General features: G+C 50.4%; 1 protein-coding gene across 1 annotated transcript in view; it reads left to right on the forward strand.

Annotated features, from left to right (window-relative positions):
- Positions 1–21,709, forward strand: part of CEMIP (cell migration inducing hyaluronidase 1) — a 111,354-nt gene that overhangs the window by 58,240 nt on the left and 31,405 nt on the right. The window contains exons 5-14 of the mRNA XM_064158143.1: positions 3,356–3,463; positions 6,550–6,702; positions 7,399–7,537; positions 8,303–8,539; positions 8,878–9,057; positions 12,739–12,809; positions 13,496–13,591; positions 14,211–14,332; positions 16,396–16,537; positions 17,350–17,541. Of these exons, the coding sequence (XP_064014213.1) occupies positions 3,388–3,463; positions 6,550–6,702; positions 7,399–7,537; positions 8,303–8,539; positions 8,878–9,057; positions 12,739–12,809; positions 13,496–13,591; positions 14,211–14,332; positions 16,396–16,537; positions 17,350–17,541 (1,408 nt within the window). The 5' untranslated portion in view covers positions 3,356–3,387. The remainder of the gene's footprint in view (positions 1–3,355; positions 3,464–6,549; positions 6,703–7,398; positions 7,538–8,302; positions 8,540–8,877; positions 9,058–12,738; positions 12,810–13,495; positions 13,592–14,210; positions 14,333–16,395; positions 16,538–17,349; positions 17,542–21,709) is intronic.

The following is a 21,709-nucleotide window of genomic DNA, read 5'->3' on the forward strand; positions in this document are numbered from 1 at the left end:
CCTCCACAGTGTCTCAAGCCAGTTGTACATAGCACTTTCAGATAGCCAGTACTGGGAGATGCCTTTCTAATGTGGTGGTGCCAGGCTGGGTGGTTGGCCCAGGGTCAGGCAAGGTGAGGCTGGAGCCTTGTGTGCATTTCTGAGTGCCTGGGTATGCTGCTCTGGAGAGCTCTGCTCTGCTCTGCCTCAGGGGTTTGGTGTGCCTGTCTGTCCCCACCATGGTGTCAGCTCTCCACCAGCTGCTCTCAGCTCTGCCTGCTCTGTACTGCCTGCAGCGTTGAGGCCATGGGCAGGGTAGTGCCCTGGGATCCCTGCCTGTGCAGCACCCTTTCTACTACAGCATCGCTGCTGACACCTGCGGCAGCACCTGGCTGAGGACCGATACTTTCCTGTGTCTGCTTATAGCATTGTCTGCTGCTATCATTTGCTTTTGGAACGATCCAGCAGCTAGGAATCGTTTCAGGAAGTCTGCCTTGCCAGATCCAGTGATATGAGTCCCACTTGCCGTTGGCAGGCAGCTTTTAATGGCTAGATGAGAAAGCTTTTCTCACCCAAGGGAGGAGTCTCAGATGGAGATGATAGACTTAGGAGACTTGTATGGCTCTGTGCTCTCAGAGTGCCTGCCTCTGCAGGGAGATTTATGGGGTTGCTGGTTACAGCAGGGCTGGGTCAGACACCTGGCACCTGTTCAAGGGAGCTGGCATCGGTGCTGCGTCCCCGCGTGGCTCTGTGCTAAGGGCTGGCAGGGGATGCCTGCTCCTTAGGGAAAAGGGTCACTGCCTCTGCCTGCTCTTATATTTACAGTAACATTTGACATGCTACTGTTTGTGCCTAATGTTTGGGAAAGCTGCTTAGCTGAGAGCCTTTGAAGGAAAGTTCCTGAGCTTCTCCTCGGAGCAGTGTGTTAGTCAGAGCTGAATCAGAGCACTTGGAACCTCTTGGCCCTCTCGTCTCTCTGCCTTTCCAGCCCCAGTGCCCGTTAACACTGCAGTGAACCTGGGCCCCCTGGGAGCCCAGTCAAACACCCCAGCTCTGTCACAAAACAAGCAGGATATTCTCTAGACTGTGGCAGATCAGACAGGACAGAAACACTGGAGGCTGGCACCCAGCCGAGGCCTCCAGAAGTGGTGTGGCTTTGCCGTGTCCAATGGCTTCTTTGGATCTCTGCTGATGAAGATGGATGTGAGCAGGGAAGCAGCCCCCTGAGAAACTGAAGGCACTTTGCGCTGCCTGATGGTAAGTACTGTGCAGCTCTTGGTTCTGATGAAAGCAAAGGCTGTGCAATTTCTTCAGCTAATGTCCTACCCTTTTGCTACAGGTTGCTGTCAGAAAGATGATGGGCTAGATGAGCAGAGATGCTCCTCTGAGCTTCCCATGGGCCAGAACATGCTACCTGCAAAGCAACAGGAGAGCAACAGCAGCTACTGTAAAAACCCCACAGCAATACTTTCTTTTTGTTTCTGTGAACTCTTCTGTCATCTGAGTGCGTTTACGGCTGGCATCTGGCCTTCTGCAGCGCTAGCACACCGCTGTGCCGCGCCACGAGCGGCATCGCCCATGCGCAGTCACCATCCTGGGGCATCACCACCGCTCCAGTTTGCCTCTCTTGTTAAAGCGGAATCTAGTGACTGGGTTTGCAGGTCAGGCTGTGCAAATGCTGACATTGCAACAGTGGCTGCTGTGCTCTGGGCACACCTCTAATGCTGTGCCTCTAGAAAGGCTCCCCTGGCTTATCAAAGGGTGATGGCGAGCGCTGTCAAAATGCCAGGCACGTGCAGCCTGCTTCCATGGTGACAGCGTTGCTCTCTGGCAATGTGAACCATCCCAAGTCACAGCCTTTCTAAGCACGTTCCTCCTCTCTGCTCTTCTGGAACAGCATTTCAGCACCAGATGGACTATAGCAAGGCCTGAGCCCGTGCTGTTTCCAGAGCTCAGGGCTGTCAAATGCCCTCCACCAAAGCGAGCAGCACTTTCCCGCTGGAGTGCTTGCTGGCAGCTCTCTGCCAGCGCCGTTTTCCATGCAGCCGTCAAACGAGATGCGGTTTGAGCAGGTCACTGCGCGTGGAGCTCTGTCCCTTTGAGAAGTACAGATGTGGCCGGTGCATAGCTACGCAGTGCCGCTCACTGCAGGCTGAGCCCTGGCTGTTCCTGTGTCTCCTCCTGTGTGTCGTTGGTTGGTTGATATTCACAAGGGGTTAGAAAGATGAGGTGGGTTTGGCACAGGGAAATGGGACACCCACCCTGGAGGTTTCGTTGCTTGCTGGGTTTGCGCCTGACCAAGCTGTTGCAATGTGTGTGGTTATCCTCTGCCATCATGGTGAGGTGGCACAACAGCTACCAGGAGATGCCTTCAGCAGTCCTCAGGTGCTGGCTTACATGAACAAACCTAATGGCTCCAAGGACTACAGGGCAATTGTAAACAGTGCCTGATGCACACAGAGTGGGTGCTCTTGGCTCAGGGTCAGGACCGTGCCAATCACTTGTCACAAGCAGGGGGCACAGCTGCAGAACTGGCCACTGCCAGCTGGGCAGGATCCTACAAATGCTGACTTTGACTTTCATGGTGCTGCCTGTTTGTCTTCGCTGGGGCCTGGCTACTGAAAAAGAAAACAGCAGGCAGATTGGTTTCAAAGGCAGAGTTTGGTTTTGCAAGAGCAGTCTGAGTTGGTGGATTAAATGGACCACCTTGGGTCTGAAGCCTCAGGATCTGCACAGTTCAGATTTGGAGTGCAGCTTCTCTTGGGGTGTGCAGAACAGCACCAGCAGAAAGGTGTGAGTTGTGTGGGGGCACAGAGGAGCCGTTGCAAGGCTGCTTTGTGAAATGTTGCCGCTCTGCAGACACCTTCTTTGGTGTGTTTCATTACTCTTTTGCACATTTGGATATGCAGCCCTGGAGAGCTGTGACACTAGATGTGTTTATGCTGCGTTCCTAAGGTGGTTTTAGGGTGGCATCTCTTTGAATTCCCAAGTGGGTTTGTGCTAAACCAGGCACAGGGTGAGGAGCTGCCAGTGGTTTCTTGCTCTGCTCAGGCTGGTCCTGAAGCCTGTGAAGGTGTTCTCAGCCACAGAGCTGACTGAGAGGGGAAGTGCTCTGTCAGGAAGCTGAGTATCACCTTCTGCCTGCAGTGGCTGTTTCTTGATTGAGCTGGGAAACAAAACAACCAAACAAAACAAAGGAAAAAACCCCACCAAAGTATCCAACCAAACACCAACCAAGCAACCAAAGAAAACTAAAGGGGGGGGGGGGGGGGGGGGGGGGGGGGGGCGGGGAGAGCCAAGACCACAAAAGGAAATCAAATGAATAATAAAGTGAAGGCCAAAGAAGTGATATTTGCTTGGTCTTCTTTCTCCACAGGAAACCACCCAGAGACTTAGAAATCCTGAAGAATGGCTCTGCCTGCCTCCAAGTGCCTGGCTGGAAGTGTCGGTTTCCTTCTGTTCCTGATCTCTTCCATCAGCACAGGTAAGTTTCCTGCCGAGGGGAAAGGAGCAGGGCTTGTTTGTGAATAAAGACATTACTGGGTCAGACTGAACAGCTTTTCACTCTTCTTTCTATAGGAAGAGTCAAAGACAGAGTGAGAAATCCGGGAGAAAGGCAGCTCTCTGATGTGCCAGACTGGAGTTTCTGAGCAGGTGCAAGCACCCTCAGGAGTCCCTCAGACTCTGCCACAAAGAACCAACCCAACAGAGCTCAGGACCTGAGAGCTGTGGGTGCAGGAGGGGAAGCTGAGCACTTTGCTGCGTTGCTCAGATGTGGACAGCAAAAAGCTTCGGAGCAGGACATGTCTGGGGGTGTCTCTTCTGAGCAGCCCTTTTCCTAAGTAGTTAGGGAAAGAGGAGAGGGGAGTCTGGACATGGACATTCTAAATCCAGCTAATTCAGGGACTGTGCTGGTTTCAAACCAGGCCACTTCTTACCTCAAACACTGCAGTTGTGTGAAGCAACCTTTGGCTGCCATGCTCAGTCCCTATTTGGTGAAGAAGTAAAACATTCTGCTAGTTCCATGTGCTGGGTACAAGTTGCAGCCTCTGCTTTAGAAATGACAACGAGAGTAACAATCCAAGCTGGCAAAGGGGCCTGGAGCAGGTGGCAGAAGATGCTCAGCCCTGCGGTGCCCTTGGCACAGCAGATGTGGTTGATGTGCATGGCTCCTGCTCTCTGGTACAAAGCAGATAATGAAACCAGGAATTGGGGTCCTTTGTTCAGGACTGTGTTGGCTTTTGCTGATTGGCATCCCAAACACCAGAGTGCGTTCCTCTTGATTTCCCCTTAGGCTGCACTCTCTCCTCTCTGTTTCTAAGTCATCTTTTGAGACTGCAGGAAGCTCTTTTTGACACTGACATAGCAAAGTGGATGGAAAACTGAACAAGCTTTTATCCTGGCCGCTTAATTTAGCTGATAAATTAAATCTCTACATTTTAATTGATTGCTTTGATTTTATTTAGCTCCTTAACAAGAGCATTTTTTTTCTGTTGCCTTTGCTGCACTGGAAAGTAGAGCTCATTTTCAGCAGAGTGTTGTCAGTGTGTGTTGGAACATCTCCTTACAATGCGAATCCCATCTGCCGCCCAAAACAGCTATTGTTTTACAACTGCTAGTAACTCCGTGTGTCTTCCGGTAGGAGCTCAGGAGCTCCTTATTCCCCTCAGTACCTGTAAACCTCTGACCTTACTGATGTGCTTCCAGTGGTGGTACCAGAATCAGGTCCCGGGTGACTCAGTTGCTCCGAGGTGGATTGTTAGCCCCTCTGATTCGATCACTTCATGGATATGGAAAAGGTTTGCAGAGAGCCGGTGCACATGCTGCCCACAGGCAATGTCCCTTGTTTACCTGGGATGGCTGGCATTTAGTGGGCCTCTGGAGGCATTAAGGCACTGCCTTGTCCATTTCTGTTGTTCTTAAAATGTGATGCTGGTAGAGGAATCTGAGAGAAAACTGACAGCAGATGGGAAGATTTTGTTTCTGGTGTTGTAGAATTACAGATGTCCCTCAAGTTTCACAGTGCCAGCACACAGTGTTTGCTGTCACCTGCACCACTGCTGGGACACGTCTCCTTGAATAGACCTCATTGCTGCCTACAACTGCAGGCTCAGGGCAGAGCTCTCTACAGCTACCTGAAGGGAGGCTGTAGCCAGGTGGGGGTCAGTCTCTTCTCTCAGGCAGCCAGCAACAGAACAAGGGGACACAGTCTCAAGCTGTGCCAGGGCAGGTCTAGGCTGGCTGTTAGGAGGAAGTTGTTGGCAGAGAGAGTGATTGGCATTGGAATGGGCTGCCCAGGGAGGTGGTGGAGTCTGTGTGGCTGGAGGTGTTGAAGCCAAGCCTGGATGGGGCACTTAGTGCCATGGTCTGGTTGGTTGGACGGGGCTGGGTGCTAGGTTGGGCTGGCTGAGCTTGGAGCTCTCTTCCAACCTGGCTGATTCATTGTCCTTTCCACTAGCCGCCTGTATTAGCAGCTGTGGGGGAAACCCTGCCCAGCTTTACTGCACTAAGTGCCAGAGACACAGCCATGCTGCAGTTAAGGTGTTTAGCCCAGGCCTATTGTCAATGATTTGTGGATCCTGTAGTTGTCTTATGGCGGTTTTGCTTTAATGGATACAAATTAGACAGCTGTTGAGAACTCCCAAACCATCCTGGTGGCAAAGGGCTCCTTGCTCAAACTTGCACTGACCTCAGCTTCCTAGGATTAGGAAGGTTTCTATCCTCAGAAAACATGCATCACATGTGAGATCTCTTACTCACAGCTTTGTGGATCGGAGCAAGATGTGAGACTCACATGTTGAGGGAGATTCCATCGGGGAAATATTTATCTTAAGTAAATACTTACAGCAAGAGACTCTTGGTCTGCTGTGAGAGCCCTTTAGGCTACCGCAGCGTGGCAGTCAGTAACCAAGTCCGTGTGTGAAGCCTGGTGATGTGTGAACCCGAAGGGAATGAATCCTTATTGTTTCTGCCTGGGAAATCTCAGGAGCCCAGAGTCTCTCTCTTGTGATATTCCTGTACTCCCTGTTCCTGAGTGGACTGGGAAGTCCTTGGTGCTTGTGGTTTTCAGGGCGGTGGAGGCCTCTCACTTGCCATCTCCAGTGAGAACACAGTGTGCACACAGTTTTGCATCAGACAAAGCTTTTCAATCCTCAGAAGTATTCAAGGGTCATTTCTAAAGGTAGCAGCTGTTTGATCCTGTCATCACCCTCTTGCCTGGGCTTGTGCCAGGCTGTGTGCAGACGGCAGGAAGGGAGCTGCTGTGGCGAGGGAGGGGCTCTGTCAAGCCCCTTGCAGCTCTCTGCACTGCGCTCCCCTGGCGAGGCTGCCATGCATCGGGCAGTGGGTTTTTCCATGCCTCCAGAAAACAGAACCCCACACAGCTCAGGCTCTTGTTTGTTTTCTTTCGGTCATGACCCACATGTGCCCTGCTGCCCGGAGATCTCGCTGTGTTCCAGCAAGTCAGCAAAGGGGAGCGCAGGGAGCAACGCTCTAGAGATGCCCAGATATGGAGCTTTTTGTCTTGTACCAGATTAGCACTGATTGTCTTCACTCTCCATCTCTACCCAGCAGAAGCAGCTCTTGTGTGCCCTGACAAGGATCCTGAGTTAGAAGACTGGAGCCCAGGTCACAATGAGGAAAACCACATTGAAATTCATAACGGCAGGAAGCTCCTTCTGTCTTCTTCTGCGACTGTCCACTCCATCCACATCTCTGATGGAGGTAAAACATGCTGCTGGCAAGGCTGGGTGAAGTGTCCTTTCCACTGGGGCTGTCTAAATTGCTTCCTTTCATGCTGAGAGAGCTTCCTGCTTCTCTAGTGGTCCCTTCCAACCCTGACTGATTCTGTGATTCTTGCTGAGAACTGGATGGCAGCTAACACAGCTCCAATGCAGCACACGTGTGGGTGGGAGCTGAGATGCAATCAGCTCCTCAGCCATTACAACCAAACTATTTGTTGTCCCTTTTGGAGAATTCACAAAAGCAGCTCAGTACACTCAGGAGTTCTATGTCTGTGATGTGCTTCAAAAACATTTCTTTACTAAATCGTTGTCCTGATAACATCCTGCTGCGACTGTTGTGTTCTCAGCATCTCAGGACAGGGCAGCCACGTATGTGCCTCTGTCCCTAGAGGCAGATTCATGGTGCTGCTGGTGGCTGCTGGCGGCATGGATGGCTTTTATTCATCTTACCTCTGAGTTTCTCTCTCTTTTGAATGAATTCTCTTCCACACAAAACTTAAGCACATTCTTCAAGAGCTGAATGGAACACACAACACCTCTAAGATGTGCATGGGGTGAGCGGGGAGGGCTACTCAAAAGCTGAGGTGCAAGCCCAGCACTGGCTCAGCACAGCAGCACCCCAACCCCTGCTGAGCTGCTGTGAGCTGAAGCAAATGTCACCCCTCTTGGTGCCTAGGGAAGCTGGTGCTGAAGGATGCTGTGCAGCCCATCGTGCTGCGCACCAGGCACATCCTCATCGAGGGCGGCGGAGAGCTGCACGTCGGCAGCGAGACCTGTCCTTACCGAGGCCACGTGGCCATCATCCTCTACGGGAGGTATGTCTGCGTGATGGACCTGCCTTGGAGCTGGCCAGGATGCCTCTTCACAGCAGGGAACAAAACTGCTGCTCCCAGCTGAGTTTTCTCAGATGCACTTGTCAGCAGCACTCGGGGCAAAGTTCGGTAGCCTCGGGAAAACTGAAATGGCCTGCAAAAACCTGATGTGGTTTTGGTCTTGGCTGTCAGATCCTCCTGGGAGATGAACACTGGGTAATGTGAGCATGCACCTTGCCACCTTTCAGGCTGATCTTCCAGAAAACACTTAAAACTTGGCAAATTGTCTTATTCTGAAAGCTCTCCTACCTAAACATCACTTCCTTCTGCCTGACAGTGGCGAGCCAGGGGGTAACACATTTGTGTCTGGCAGAGTGCTACTGGTCCTCTTAGAATTTCAAGGGTGCCAAACTGATATTTAACAGCCACTGGAACTGCTAGCTCCTGATTTGGGTCCTAACTTACTCTAGAACTCAAAACCACAAATGTGCCACCCTGTCTGGGCTTCTTGCCTCCTCTGGCCTGGATATGATGAGCAGACCATGGCTGATCTGTCGGTTGCTGCTGGTCTTCAGCAGCTGTTACTGTTATTTTAGATCATCTATTTTCTCTCCAGTGAGGGCAGCTGCTGGTTCTAAGTTAGTTGAAAGAAAAGCATTGCAAATCCATGACACTTTTCTCCTTGGGCCATAGCAGAACAAGGAGAGAGGCTCCCTGAGTGCCAGATACAAACTCTAAACTGATTCCTTTCCCCCTTCCCTGCTGCAGAGCGGATGATGGCAGCCAGCCCAATCCCTACTTTGGGCAGAAGTATATTGGAGTAAGTAAAGGTGGCACTCTTGAGATCCACGGAAAGAAAAAGCTATCCTGGACATTCTTGAACAAGACTCTTCATCCTGGTGGCATGGAAGAAGGTGGATATTACTTTGAGAGGAGCTGGGGCCATCGAGGTGTCATTGTCCATGTGATTGACCCAAAGACAGGGGCTGTTGTCCATTCTGATCGGTGAGTGACTGCAGCTGTCTGGACGTGGAGAGCTTTGGGAACAGGCTGGGGACAGCAGCTGAGCAAGCTCAGAAACACATCTTAGCATCCTGTTCAAATGGGTGTTACCACATCTATATACAGTGCTTTCTAGGTCACCAAAGAGCAAGCAGTGTCACTGTCTTGCTGTGCTGTCAGCTGGACAGGCCCACTGCCACTCCCTGTTGGAGAAGTGCTTTTGTAATGCCCTGACTGCCTTAAACCATAGCAAAGACTTGCTTTGCAGCACTGCCTTTCCAGTGCCCACAGCTGCAGTGCTCACCCATGCCAGTGTTTCTGGGGTGTTTCTCTCACTCTAGGTTCGACACCTACAGAGCAAAGGAGGAGAGCATGCGCCTGGCCCAGTACTTGGACAGAGTCGCCAATGGCATGATCCTGGCGGTTGCAGTGAACGATGAAGGATCTAGAAATTTGGATGACTCGGCCAGGAAAGCAATGACCAAACTGGGCAGCAAGCATTTCCTCCACCTTGGCTTTAGGTATGTGCCCGTCCTGCCAGTTCTCCCAGCACAGAGGCTTTATTGTGCTTCTGAGATGTCCAAATAATTCCGCTCTCTCAAAGGCACAAAGCCCTTTCACATGGGAAAAGGGGAAAAAAAGAGGGGAACTTCTCCATGTGAAGTTTTAGCAGTTAATTAGATAGTTTCAGAGGCACTCAGTGATTTTATTAGCAGATTGAGGAACAGAGAAGATTGTTTGTCCAAGATACCGTTCCCACAGGTTTTTTATTCTAATTTATTTTGAAGCCATCCCCCAAAGATTTAAGGAGCAGATCTCCACACACAGAGTGGATCCAATGGGCTGAGCACTAAGGAGGGCACAGCATCAGCTGTGTGGCCCTGGCTGAATCCATCTGGACACAGACACTGCACTCTGCAGCTTCTCTGCTACATACTTGGGGCCTTGTGCAGCACAAAACTTAGCAAGCACAGATTTCTGCTGTGGACTGTAAATAGTTCTGTGGCCAGTGCAGTGTCTACATTGGCACATGCCCTGCTGAAAATATTTGCTATTTACCCAACTGCAGCCATTATATTTTTTTGTGTTTATCTGAATTTATGGAGGCTTTTTTTCCTAAAGAGGCACAGGAGGGACACTACAGAACACACACAGACAATAAACCTGCATTGTAAGAGGTGATTCGATGCAGCAGTCTGTGGGAACAGGCAAGTGTCAGCTCAATAACTGCAGGTGGACAGGGCTGGGTGCTAGGTTGGACTGGATGATCTTGGAGGTCTCTTCCAACCTGGTTGATTCTATGATTCTATTCCATTCTATGATGTGAGGTAGTTGATCCTACAGAAAGGCTGCAGAGGGGCTTCTCATAAGGGCAACAGACCAAGGGGGAATGGTTTGATCCAAGTTGGATGATGTCTTGGGCAGCTGAGTCTAGCTGAGAGGTGTCCCTGCCCATGGCAGGGAGGTTGGAGTAGATGATCTAGCTGATTAGGGCAATGAAGCTGGTGAGGGGCCTGGAGCACAGCCCTGTGAGGAGAGGCTGAGGGAGCTGGGGGTGTGCAGCCTGCAGCAGAGGAGGCTCAGGGCAGAGCTCATTGCTGCCTGCAGCTGCCTGCAGGGAGGCTGTAGCCAGGTGGGGTTGGCTCTTCTCCCAGGCACCCATCAACAGAAGAAGGGGACACAGCCTCAAGTTGTGCCAGGGCAGGTCTAGGCTGGATGTTAGGAGGAAGTTGTTGGCAGAGAGAGTGATTGGCATTGGAATGGGCTGCCCAGGGAGGTGGTGGAGTCTGTGTGGCTGGAGGTGTTGAAGCAAAGCCTGGCTGGGGCACTTAGTGCCATGGTCTGGTTGCCTGGCCAGGGCTGGGTGCTAGGTTGGGCTGGGTGAGCTTGCAGGTCTTGAAGGCAGTTATGTGGTAGGGCAGAAGAGAGCAGCTTTATCAAGTGTCTCCAAGCTTTTGTCCTTGCACAGCCTGAACATGTGCTTGGCTCCAGTGTAACAAGGTTTGCACACATTGGGTTGCACTTCAGACACAGCTACAGCTGTGCCTCAGAATGTCTCTGACAGGTGCTTTGTGGAGGCCCTTTGTGAGACCTTTAATAAACTCCTTCAGAAAGAGAAAATGACACAGGTCTGGGCTTTGACCTGCATGGCAAAGGGAGGCTCTGACGGAGCAAGGACAGAGCTTTCTTTCCAACGTGCCCACAGATGTGCTGTCCCCACAGTGGGTTGGATAGGGACAAACTCCTGCCTATCTCCATCTGCTCCATGTGCAACCAGATCGAGAAGCTGTGCAGCTGCCCTTTCCTGCAGCAGAGCCGATGAGCAATATTGGTTTACCCAAGAGCATTTTTGTGCTCCTGGCATCTCTTTCAGTTGCCTGTTTGCTGAGTCCAGAAGGTTAGGAATGAGTGGGGAGTCTTTGCATTCCTCTCCTATTGTTGTCCTTTTAAAAAGGCAGCTGGAGCTTACTCCTTAAGCTTTTATTCTTTATTTCCCCTTCTGCTAAGGAATTAAAAGAAAGCCTTTCTGCACTTGATGACATAGTGGTTCTCTTTGGAATTCCACCCAAATATCACTGGCTTGGCTCTGGCCTTACTGGTCCCTTCATTTCGTGTAGCCCAAACGGATTGCATGTGTCCTTATGTGTCAGGCTTGGCTGACTGTAAATCTATTTTTAGAGGTTAAAATATCTGGGAGAAACAAATGCTTTCAGCATATTAAATGGGGCCAAGCCTTGAGTTGCAGCATTAGCTGCTTATTCTCCAGGTGTATTTTTGCAATTATTTTTGGTCCATCTTCTTTTTTCTGTCATTTGCTTTAAATTTGGCTGACCAAAATTAAAAGTCTGTCTTGCCTGCTGATTGATAAAGTGACCTTCCTGTCCCCATCCCCTCCTCTCTCTGGATGGAGATCACAGCCTAGCAGTGCCTTCAGCATTTGGCATCCAGGCAAGTTTTCCAGCAGGAGCAGCTGTTCACTGGCAGGCTCCCCAGGCAGTTGTGCTGGCAGCTGTGGTTGAGCCCAGCCTGTGCTGGGGCTGAAAACACACCAGCAGGACTGGCCTCCCTCCAAGAAGCCATGTCCACTGTGCACTCAGGGCCTTGGCATGGCATGGCACGCACCAGTGCTCAACCAGACCCTCTGCTGCCACTCCCAAAGCCCATGCTGTGAGCTCCAGCCCAGCTCAGGTGTGGTGACCTCTGTGTGTGGCAGAGGCTGTCAGTGCCTGCTCACACTGCTTTGGAGCTCCCAGAGTGCTTTAGAACCAGCTCACATCAGCAGATGGGACCTGTGTGGGTGACCTGCAAGGCTCAAGGGTGAATCCTGCTGCAGCTGAAATCCCTGAGCGTCTACATCTATAGACACGGCTTAACCTATGGGACCATTTGCTGACTTCGGGGCTGGGGTGACAGCCTCCCACCACCCTAGAAGCATATTTTATTGTTCTGTTAGTCATTGAGAGCAGATATGCCTGGAATTCCACTCGGAAGATAAAACTCCCTTCTGAGCCCTGCTGATCAGATTCACCTCCAAAGTCGAGAGGCACTTCAGTCTCTGTCTCCACTGCTTACTCACTCATGTGGTCCTTCTCCACTGTTGCTGGCAGATACTGAATGTGCTGAACCAAGAACTGTTAGGCCACAATGAACTTGCCTCTGACACAGGACTGGATCTGAATGCACAGTTCAGGCTCAGAAACCTTTATCCCTGCTCAGCATTCACACTGAGGAAACTGAGTATGCCTAGGATTTGCTGTTGTCCATTGCCACCCAGTCTGCCTGTAGGAATTCTCCTGGGTCATTCCAAAGATGGTTGTGACACAGGAGGTTGCAGCAGGAGTTAATTTGCTTAAGCAGGAGTGGTTGCTGTCTGCATCCTTTGGTGCACATGCATACACATATACAAAAGGAAGCTTTTCAGGCTCCCCCAGCAGCTGCCAGTGCTCCTCAGGTCTGGCACACAAACCCCTTTAGACACTCATTTAAAAGAGACACAGAAGTGTCTCGAGTGGGGCTTTGGTCTTTGGATTTCCTGCTCTTCTGATGTGTTTATGGAAGTGGCAGTTTCGGGCTTTAGTTGAGATGCTTCTCACGCTGATCAGACTGGTTGAGTGTGGTGCCTGAGGGGTGTGAGAACATTGGGCTGGTACAGAATACCCATCTCACACAGGACACCGTCACTTCTCTTTTCCATTTTCCAGGCACCCCTGGAGTTTTATTACTGTTAAAGGAAATCCCTCCTCTTCTGTCGAAGACCACATTGAATATCAAGGTAATCATGCACAAAATGCTGGCTTGACTTTATCTCTGGACGTTACTGGAGCTATGGCTGGGACTAGCTTGGTCAGTGGTGCTCTCAGCTGACGCTGTGCTGCATTGAAGCCTGGAGCAGCAGATGCTCAGACATTTAACCAAATGCTCTCTCTAGATATTTCTTCTTCCCTGAAGAGGCTGAGAGGAATATAGCCTCTAGGTTATCCAAACCCTGAGGTAACTGGGGAGAGGTCCTGAACCAGTGTAAATCTGTGGCACTCCATGAGCTCAGATACTGCCTGTCAGCCACGAAGCTATGGAGCAAACCCAGCTGAAACTGTCATCAGTGTATGCTGCATTGGCAGCCTCAAATACTCCTGCAAAACCATTTTCTTGCAAGCTGAAGGCTTTGCAGCCTGTGTCTTTTCACACCCTTTTTGAGAGCCCCTAACAACGTGGCCATGTCAAATAACATTAGACAGTGCTGGGAGGTTCAGCCTTGCTTGGCTTCTGCAGATTTTCCCTCCTGATGGTCCAAGTGGTTATGAAAGTGCCTGAAGCCTCATTCCAAGATCAGTACATTTTTCTGGAAGCTGTGCAGGGCCAATGTCAGCAGACATGCCAGCATGCACATGGGCCAGCACCTTTCAGCTCTGAGTTTTATCAACTGCATCCACTGACTTACCAACGTTTGGTTTTTCACAGGCCAGAGAGGATCAGCTGTGGCCAAAGTATTCAAACTGTTTGAAGCTGAGAATGGAGAACACTTCAATGTCTCTTCAACTAGTGAGTGGGTTCAAGGTAAGAGGACTGTGTGTGGTTGAGTTGGTGGCAGACAGCTGGCAAATAGGCTGAATCATCCCTTCTGTGACAATACTTTCCACTTGGGAAGAGTGGCCTTGCTAGCTGCTACTGGCGTCATCACTAACCCAAGCAAAGAACACGCAGAGATTCTTTCCCCTGTTGTCTCCAGGTCTCTCTGAATAACTGGGGTCCTTTTTCCTTTACTGTACTGAGTATGAAATTCCATCTCTTATGATCTAAGAGATCACAGACAACCTCTGACTCCTTTGGACCGCGTAGTCATCATGTCCATGTTTCAGACAACACACAGGAGCTGGCCATCACCTCATCTAGAGATCAGGGAAGGCAGCTAAGGAGGGCACAGAGCCACAGTCCTGTTAATAATGCTCATTCTGGATACTGCAATTATGCAGCTTTTAATAACTCGGCTCTGCCTTGGCTGATGATGCTTCACGGTGTGGTTAAAAGCAGCTGCCAGACTGGGCAGGAAGAGGCAGGACTCATCAGTGAAGAAAGCTGTGAATGCTACCTGAGAGCATCTCCTGGTTTGTGTGTGGCCGCTGCCCGCATTGAGCCTGACTTTCAAATGCCTGCTCTTGTCTGCACTTGTCTCCAGACGTAGAATGGACAGAATGGTTTGAGAAGCCTGACAAAGCCAGACCTAAGGACATGGAGAAGCTTTCTGCCTTCAAAGCTGCTCATCCTGATAAGATCTGTCGGCAGCCCATTGCCATCCAGGTAGGTTAGCTCAGCAGCCAGCTGGGGGCAAGTGCCCTCTGGGCCGGCACCGAGCCCCCAGCAATGATGCTCCTCAGGAACCTTTATTTCTGAGTAGAAGGCACTGACACTTTCCCCCTGTAATATGTAAGCCACACAATCAGGTACGCAGCTTTGTGTCACTCTGAGACAGAAGTTATGGAGCTGAGCTCTGTTCAGTAAATTCTGGCTTCTGGCATGAAAAGAAATGCAGCTGCAGGCAGGGACAGCACAGCTGTCAGGGCATGTGCTTCTCTGCTGGAGCATTAAGGGGGAAAACACATTACAGTGGCAAAGCTTTTAAATGGTCCTGGAATGGACCCTACCTAAAAAATGACTGGCAAGCTGTGATGAGATGGGAAAGCTGCCAGCTGGGGTAGCTGACCAGGAGGATCAGGGAGCTTGCAGCCATTTCTTTAAATCAAGTGGGTTTGTTCTGGGGAACGAAACTTGAATTCTGTTTGGGGCTGAGCGTTACACTTGTGCCATCAGGCCAGCATGCAGAGGAGAAACCATTTACATTTTCTGAGACTGCAAATGCCTCCTGAAGTACAAAACCAAAAATGTACTTGGTCTGCTTGGTAAAACAACCATGGCAGAAGCACTGACTAGCAAAAGACAATAAAACATTGATATCTGTGTGAGGCTGAACCCAAGGCTGCTGTGCACCCTGTGCCGGTGGAGTTGTCTTTCTGCACAAGAATGAGGCTGTTGAAGTGCCTAGGAATGCTGACAGTGAGAGTTTCCAGGGCTAGATGTTATAAAGGATCTTCTCTTGAACAGAAAGGAAAAAATTTCCCTGTAATCTCCTGCCAGGCCTCCTTAGCAAATCCATGCTCCTCTCTGCTGCTGCAGTAGCAGTAACAGCTCAGTGCTGTTATGGTACAGCCCTTTCTAGCACCTGTGTTGAAAGAGGAACCAGAAGGCTGTTCTCTTCCAGAGAATCCTTGCCTCTCTTCTCTTAAATGACAGTTGCTTTTCCCCCTTGTATTTGCAAGGTGAGACAACGTTTGCCAGTGTACCCTGCAGTGTCCCTTGCAGATCTTGGGGCGCATCTTCAGGCAGTGTAGTCTGGTGTTGCTCATTGCTTTAATTACACTGTGCTACACACGAGGACCCTGGAGATATGCTGATCAGAACAGATTTGTGGCACAGCCAGAGGCACATTGCTTCAGCTGCCAGTGCCAATCCTGCACATGGCAGTGGGGTGTGTGCATTAATTAGGATGGTCTGCCTGAGTGAGAGAAGCAGGACCAGCCCCTTCACAGAGAGGTGGCTTCCCTCCTGGGGCCTCGCTGAAGCGCAGGAGAGATTTGGACTGCCCGATGCAAGGCATCACATTCTTGTGGAAAGGTTGAGAAAATTGCAGGCTCTAGAGCCAGACTGTGAAATTTAGCATCACCTGGAGAGGTCATGCTTTAGCAGAGCACAGGAGGGGCTGCACATCGTGCTGCTCTTTGCCATCAGAGAGCCTTATTTCCCAAGGCAGCTTTACAGACTGGTACCTGTACGTGATTTAAGGCCACCTCTGCTAGTTCCACTCGGAGCTTTGCAGCAACTGTGCGTTCTCCTCAGAGACACTGACCCATGCAAAAAAGAAACAAGCCCCCCACCTCTTCTTCTGCAAGCTTCAGACACAGCCTAGCCACAAGCAATGGAACGAGTTCAGTGAAGAGGCTTGAAACCTTTCAAGCAAATGCAGGTGTTCAGTGGTTTTTTCTGCCCTCAAACCAACGGCAGGAGAAGATCCAGGGCACCAAGGCAGATGTTAGGGAAGCTCAGAATACTGCTCCCCAAAACAGTTATGTGGTCTTAATACAGATCCAGAAGGGCATGCACATAGCAATCACCTGTGTAGCTGGGGTCAGAAGCACTGTCTGAGCAGCAGCTGCAGTGCCAGCTGGACGGCAGGCACAGCAGGCACAAGCATTTGCTCTGCAGCTGTTGCACAGCACCCAAAGCAAGGCAAAAGCCTCTTCTGACATCAGCAGTGCTTTGGCGAAGTCCCTTCACCTCAAGGTGTTGTATTCCTATTCTCATTCCAGGCAATGACTCTTGATGGAGCTAATTTAACAACAGAGGTTTTCTACAAGGGTGGCCACGATTACAGGTTTCTGTGCCACGGCAAGGACCAGACGGGAGAGGGCTGCCGGGACTACAGAGTTCGGTTCCTGTGTGGCAGGTCTGGTAGGTGCCAGGCCAGGGAGAAGCAGAAATGCTTTCTCCCAACGACTGCCTCTCATTTGGTGCAAGAACGACCTGAGCCATTCCCCAGGCTGGAACCTCAGCTGGGCTACTGACAGGAATACAGATAAATGGCTGAGCCTTATCTCGGGAAAAATTCCTGGTCGCTGACAGAGACGGCAGGGTGGGGATCTCAAAACCCCGGCACAGCTATGGCAAAGCCTTGGCCAAGCCCTTCCTGTGAGTGCCCTCTCTTGTGCTAAAGCACTTCGGACGTGGTGGGATTGGTCAATCGCACAGCGATTGGGATGGTCAGCGTGCGAAGACAGCAGAGCTGGAAAGCACTGCTTTGATTGGTAGGTGTCAGTGCCGGCACTGCTGTCCCCAGCCTGCCCAGCAGACAGGTCGTTAGGATTTTTCAGCACTCAGCTGGCAGGAAAAGAAGGGTGAAGCCTTGTTTTGGTGGAAAAAGCAGCCATTATGTTAAAGACCACTTGGCTGCTGCAAATAACAGTGCCCAGCACCCACAAGTGCTGCTGCTAAGTGGGTGTGGTGAAAGTAAGCCACTAAGAGCTAGATTTAAATTTAGTCCTGAGGTTAGTGGAAAATCCACCTGCCTACAGCTAAAGGAAAACACTTTCATGTTTGCTCCTTTCCCAAACTGAAGTCAGTAAAAGTCACGGCTGGGAGAGCTGACAGTTTTCTGTCGGATGAAGCAATCACCACTTCAGTGGTGTTCAGCTGCCTCCCCCAAGGAAAAAACAACCCAGCTACTAAGCTTAGGTGAATTCTGTGCCCTTTGTCTGGCTTTTCAGTGAAACCAAAGCTCACAGTAACCATTGACACCAACGTGAACAGCACAGTCCTGAGCCTGGTGGATGACATCAGCTCCTGGGAGCCAGGAGACAGGCTGGTGGTGGCAAGCACCGACTACTCCATGTACCAGGCGGAGGAGTTCCAAGTACTGCCGTGCAAAGCCTGCGGGCCCAACCAGGTGAAGGTAGCAGGTAAGGTGTTTCCCCTGGCATTCTGGTGTGGCAGTTCACAAACCTGCCACTGGTGCCAAGGCTCTCTGTGGAGAGCTGTAGGTTGACAGAGACCTGAGCTGGATGGCTGCTGCAAGATGCTGTGGGGAAACCTGTGCCACTAGTGCTTGGGAACATCTGCCTTGAACCTGACTCCTCTCTGCCTTCCCTTTGCATGCTGACTGCACTGTCTGTCCCCAAGCAGATGAACAGATGTCATTATTTAAGAGGGACATCTGCAGGCCCTCTTTTGGAAAAGTTTCCTTGTAGGTAACTGCAAGTGTCTGGCTGGCTGAAAGCAGGATCTGAGCACAGCTGACCTGGAGAGTGAGCTTGGGCAGGAGGGCTGTAAGGCTGTGAGGTATCCTGAGGCACTTCTGGTTAACAAGAGCTGTAACTACAGCTTAGAGGAACTGCTTTCTGCTCATCACTTGCTGCACTGCTTAGAGGTAAGGCAGTAACCAAAGCTTTCTGGGCTCACATGGCCAGCGAGTTGTCCTGAGCCACAGCAGTGGGAGAGATGGAGCTGATCGGTTCTTGCTTGAGTTAGCCCTGGCAGGGGAGGAGGAAGCTTTGCAGAGTCACAGCATTTTTCTCTTGAGGGTGACTAGCTCAAATCCAGACCATTGTAGTGCCATGATTGTAAAGTGCCCTTCAGATACTAAGTCAAATTCAGTAGCATGACCATGAGGAAGCATTGGCTGGTACCAGTCTGAGTTTGAAAGCGAAATCCAGAGTGAGAGCTTTGCATCTCCACTTGAGTCTGCCAAGTTGTCTTTCCCTTTGAGAGCTGTACTGTGGCACACTGATGAGCAAAGCATGCAGATACCATGAGCTGCCTCTGTCAGCAGAGGAGGAATTTTTCATTTCTACAACCCAGAAGTTATTTTGCAACATAAAAGTCTATCTTGGCTGAGGCTGTGCTTCCAAGGCAGCATCTGCCTGGTGGCAATCCATGTGTGGCACACGATCTTTGCCTTAGACTCTGGCAGTTCTAGGCAGAGGGCTTGCCTGCATTTACAGTAAGGCCGCTCTGAGAAGCCCTGAGGGCACTTGGAGAACACCCAGAGCCCTGGGGACTTGCTCAGCCCTTCACCATGATCTCTGATGCAAGGCATCTGGAAGGTACGAATACACTTCCTTTGGCAACTGCCTCCCCGCAGCGCTCTAGCCCTGCCTTGCTGGCTGACTCAAAAGAGAGAGGTTCATCAAGCCAAGAAAAATGTTACTCTCAGTTTGAATGTCTTATGGTCTTATGACTTAAAATGAGTAGAACTTTCAAAGAAGATTTCCAAGTAAGAATATTTTTCTTGTGCAACTTCTGAGCAATTGGAAAAACTGTACCAGACTGGTATGATACAAGTCCCATCACAAGGATGATCTTGGAAGGTCATCAGTAAAAATAAAGATGACATAGGAGTATTTCTCTCAGACTTCCCATAACCTAAGGGACCTGTGAAATTCGTGTAACCACATTTGTTTCCCACAAAAATAACAGCTAAGTTAGTTTAAGGAAATAAACAAAGGGTTAAAGAGCAAAAAAGTTCCTATGAATTTCAAATAAAGAAGCAGTGGGAAACACTTGTTTAAAGCAATTATGCTCTTGGTCCCTGATTACTCTTTAGGAGAATTAGGACATTCCTTTTATTACCACAAATTACATGAGCACCAGGGCCAAAGCCTGCCCTTCCATCAAGGCAGCTCCACTGACGTCAGTGGGATGTCACTGATTATATAAATCAAGGCAAAATCTGGTTCAGCAGCAGAACTCACATCCAAATTTCTTGTCACTAAAGCACATTCACACCACAAAAAAGAATCCTCCTGATTCTGAGATCAGGCTAGATGATATAAGGCCTGAGCAAGGCTGAGGTGTCCTCTGGCTTGAGGAACCACAAGATCCCTGAGCTGCTCTGTAACCTCATCCACTGGTCTGTGCCATGACATTGGCCAGAACATGGACCACTGATGGGCCAAGATCTCTGTGCCTCCTCCCTCCACGATGCCTGCACCTGTCTGCAGCTTCACAGCCCTGCCTGTGCTCTGCCTGCCCTGCCAGGTGGGCAGCAGTACTGGCAGGGTGGGTTTGCAGGTGTGCTCATTGCTGGAGGAGGCAGAGAGCAGAGTGCCAAGCGCTTGGCTTGCGCTGAAGCCCATCTGTCCTCAGGCAGCATGCACAGATCTGTGGCCAGGTGCTAATTACCTGTGAGGCTTCTGGTAAGCAGGGCTTTAATAGTCCCTAGGGCTCACCAGATGCCATGTGAGGGGCAACGACTGGCAGAGAGCAGGCACATCAGGATAGCTGGCTGCAGCCTTGGCAAAGATGAGCAGCCCCTGTGCCCAGGTGGTTGTGCTGGGCTCCTCCTTGTCTGCAGATGTTCATCCTCAAGGTCTGCTTTCCTCTGGCTATGAGGCAGGCAAGGCTGCTTGGATCCTCCTAAGAAAAGACTTCCACCATGAGAGTGGTGAGAGGCTGGAAGGGGTTGCCCAGGGAGGTGGCTGAGGCCCCATCCCTGGAGGTGTTTCAGGCCAGGCTGGCTGAGGCTGTGGGCAGCCTGCTCTAGGGTAGGGTGTCCCTGCCCATGGCAGGGGGGTTGGAACTGGCTGCTCCTTGTGGTCCCTTCCAACCCTGACTGATTCTATGATTGTATGATTGCTACACAGGGGCTCAGGGATGTCATTTGCAGTAAGGGGAAGGACTTAATTTTCCTGAGAGATTCAATTTACCAGACGAGAATTCCAGAACCCTGCCCTTTGAAGCACACATGATAAACCACTCCTACCCATGATGGTTTACTTTCCTTTAATCTTGCTTTTTAAAGAATGAATCCTAAACGTCAGGTCTGAGCTACTTAGGAGCCTCTTTGTTTAAGGAAAGGTAGAAGGCCTCTGCTTTGTGGACAGACAGTTTGGTGTGGCAGCCACTGGGCATGCCAAGGTTTAACTGTAATTGATGCTCTCACTGCTTAATGATATTTTAACAGACATGGCTTAGTAAAGCCAAGCTCATTAGTTAGCTTGTGCCCTAGCTGCACTCTTTGCTTGCTAGTGATGGATTGCTCAGAGGCAGATCTTCTCGCAGCAGCTTAGGGACAACCACACTCGATTGCCACCTGCGTCTGGCAGCATTCAACTGTCCTAACTGTGGCCTTCTGCAAATCTCAGTGTAGAATGCAAGGGAGGGCAGCCAGGCACTGCTCCTCTGCAGCCCTTCCCTGGAGTCTGATGGCAAAGCTGTGGCTGCCTGAGCGAGCGTGGCTTGCAGGAGGACTCAGCTCTGCAGGTCCTGCTCCCGCTCAAATGGTTCTCACATAAAGGGAACTGTTTTCCTCCACTTGCCCCCTTTGTTTAACTTTTTTCTCTTGTCATTTTTGTGCCTAGATTATTTTCTCTGTGGGAACAGATTAGAACTGTTTGATGTTTCAACTTCACAAGGTCTAGGGAGGGAAGACAGTGCAGGGCAGAGGGAGGGAGGAGGAAGGAAGGAAGGGCTGTGTGTTATGCTAGAAGTGGATAGTAGGAAAGATCAAGTATTGTGTCTATTTTCCCTGGGAAACGAGCCTTATCTGCATCTGGGTTGCTCTGTATGAAGTTACTACTAACGCTGATAAGTTTCACTGTGGAACAAAAGAGATGAAATGCTCTTTTGTGCTCCTATATGCTCTTGATAAAGCATGAAAAAACTATTTGTGCCTGGGATAATTACACCAATTATCCCACGTGCTGCTGAATCCATGATTAGAAGCACACAGAGCTGAAACCCTGCTTACTGGGCTGCAAATACTAGAGAGAGATGAGGTTGGATGTGATCTTGTTCATGCAGAGAACTTCAGATTAAAAATGAAAATTCATAGGCACCCAACAACTGCACAGGCTCTGTCGGCACTCACCTTGTGTGTGGGGATGGGAGAAGTTACTCTGCTATTAAAATTCAGATACTTTCTGAGATTTTGGTGGTTCTGTTTCAAAGCTGGCATCATTTAAGCTGAAACTTGCCAGAAGGGGACACAGTCTCAAGCTGTACCAGGGCAGGTCTAGGCTGGATGTCAGGAGGAAGTTGTTGGCAGAGAGAGTGATTGGCATTGGAATGGGCTGCCCAGGGAGGTGGTGGAGTGGCTGTGCCTGGAGGTGTTGAAGCCAAGCCTGGCTG

This window comes from Pogoniulus pusillus, chromosome 17 (genome assembly GCF_015220805.1).
Source record: "Pogoniulus pusillus isolate bPogPus1 chromosome 17, bPogPus1.pri, whole genome shotgun sequence".
Lineage (NCBI taxonomy): Eukaryota > Metazoa > Chordata > Aves > Piciformes > Lybiidae > Pogoniulus > Pogoniulus pusillus.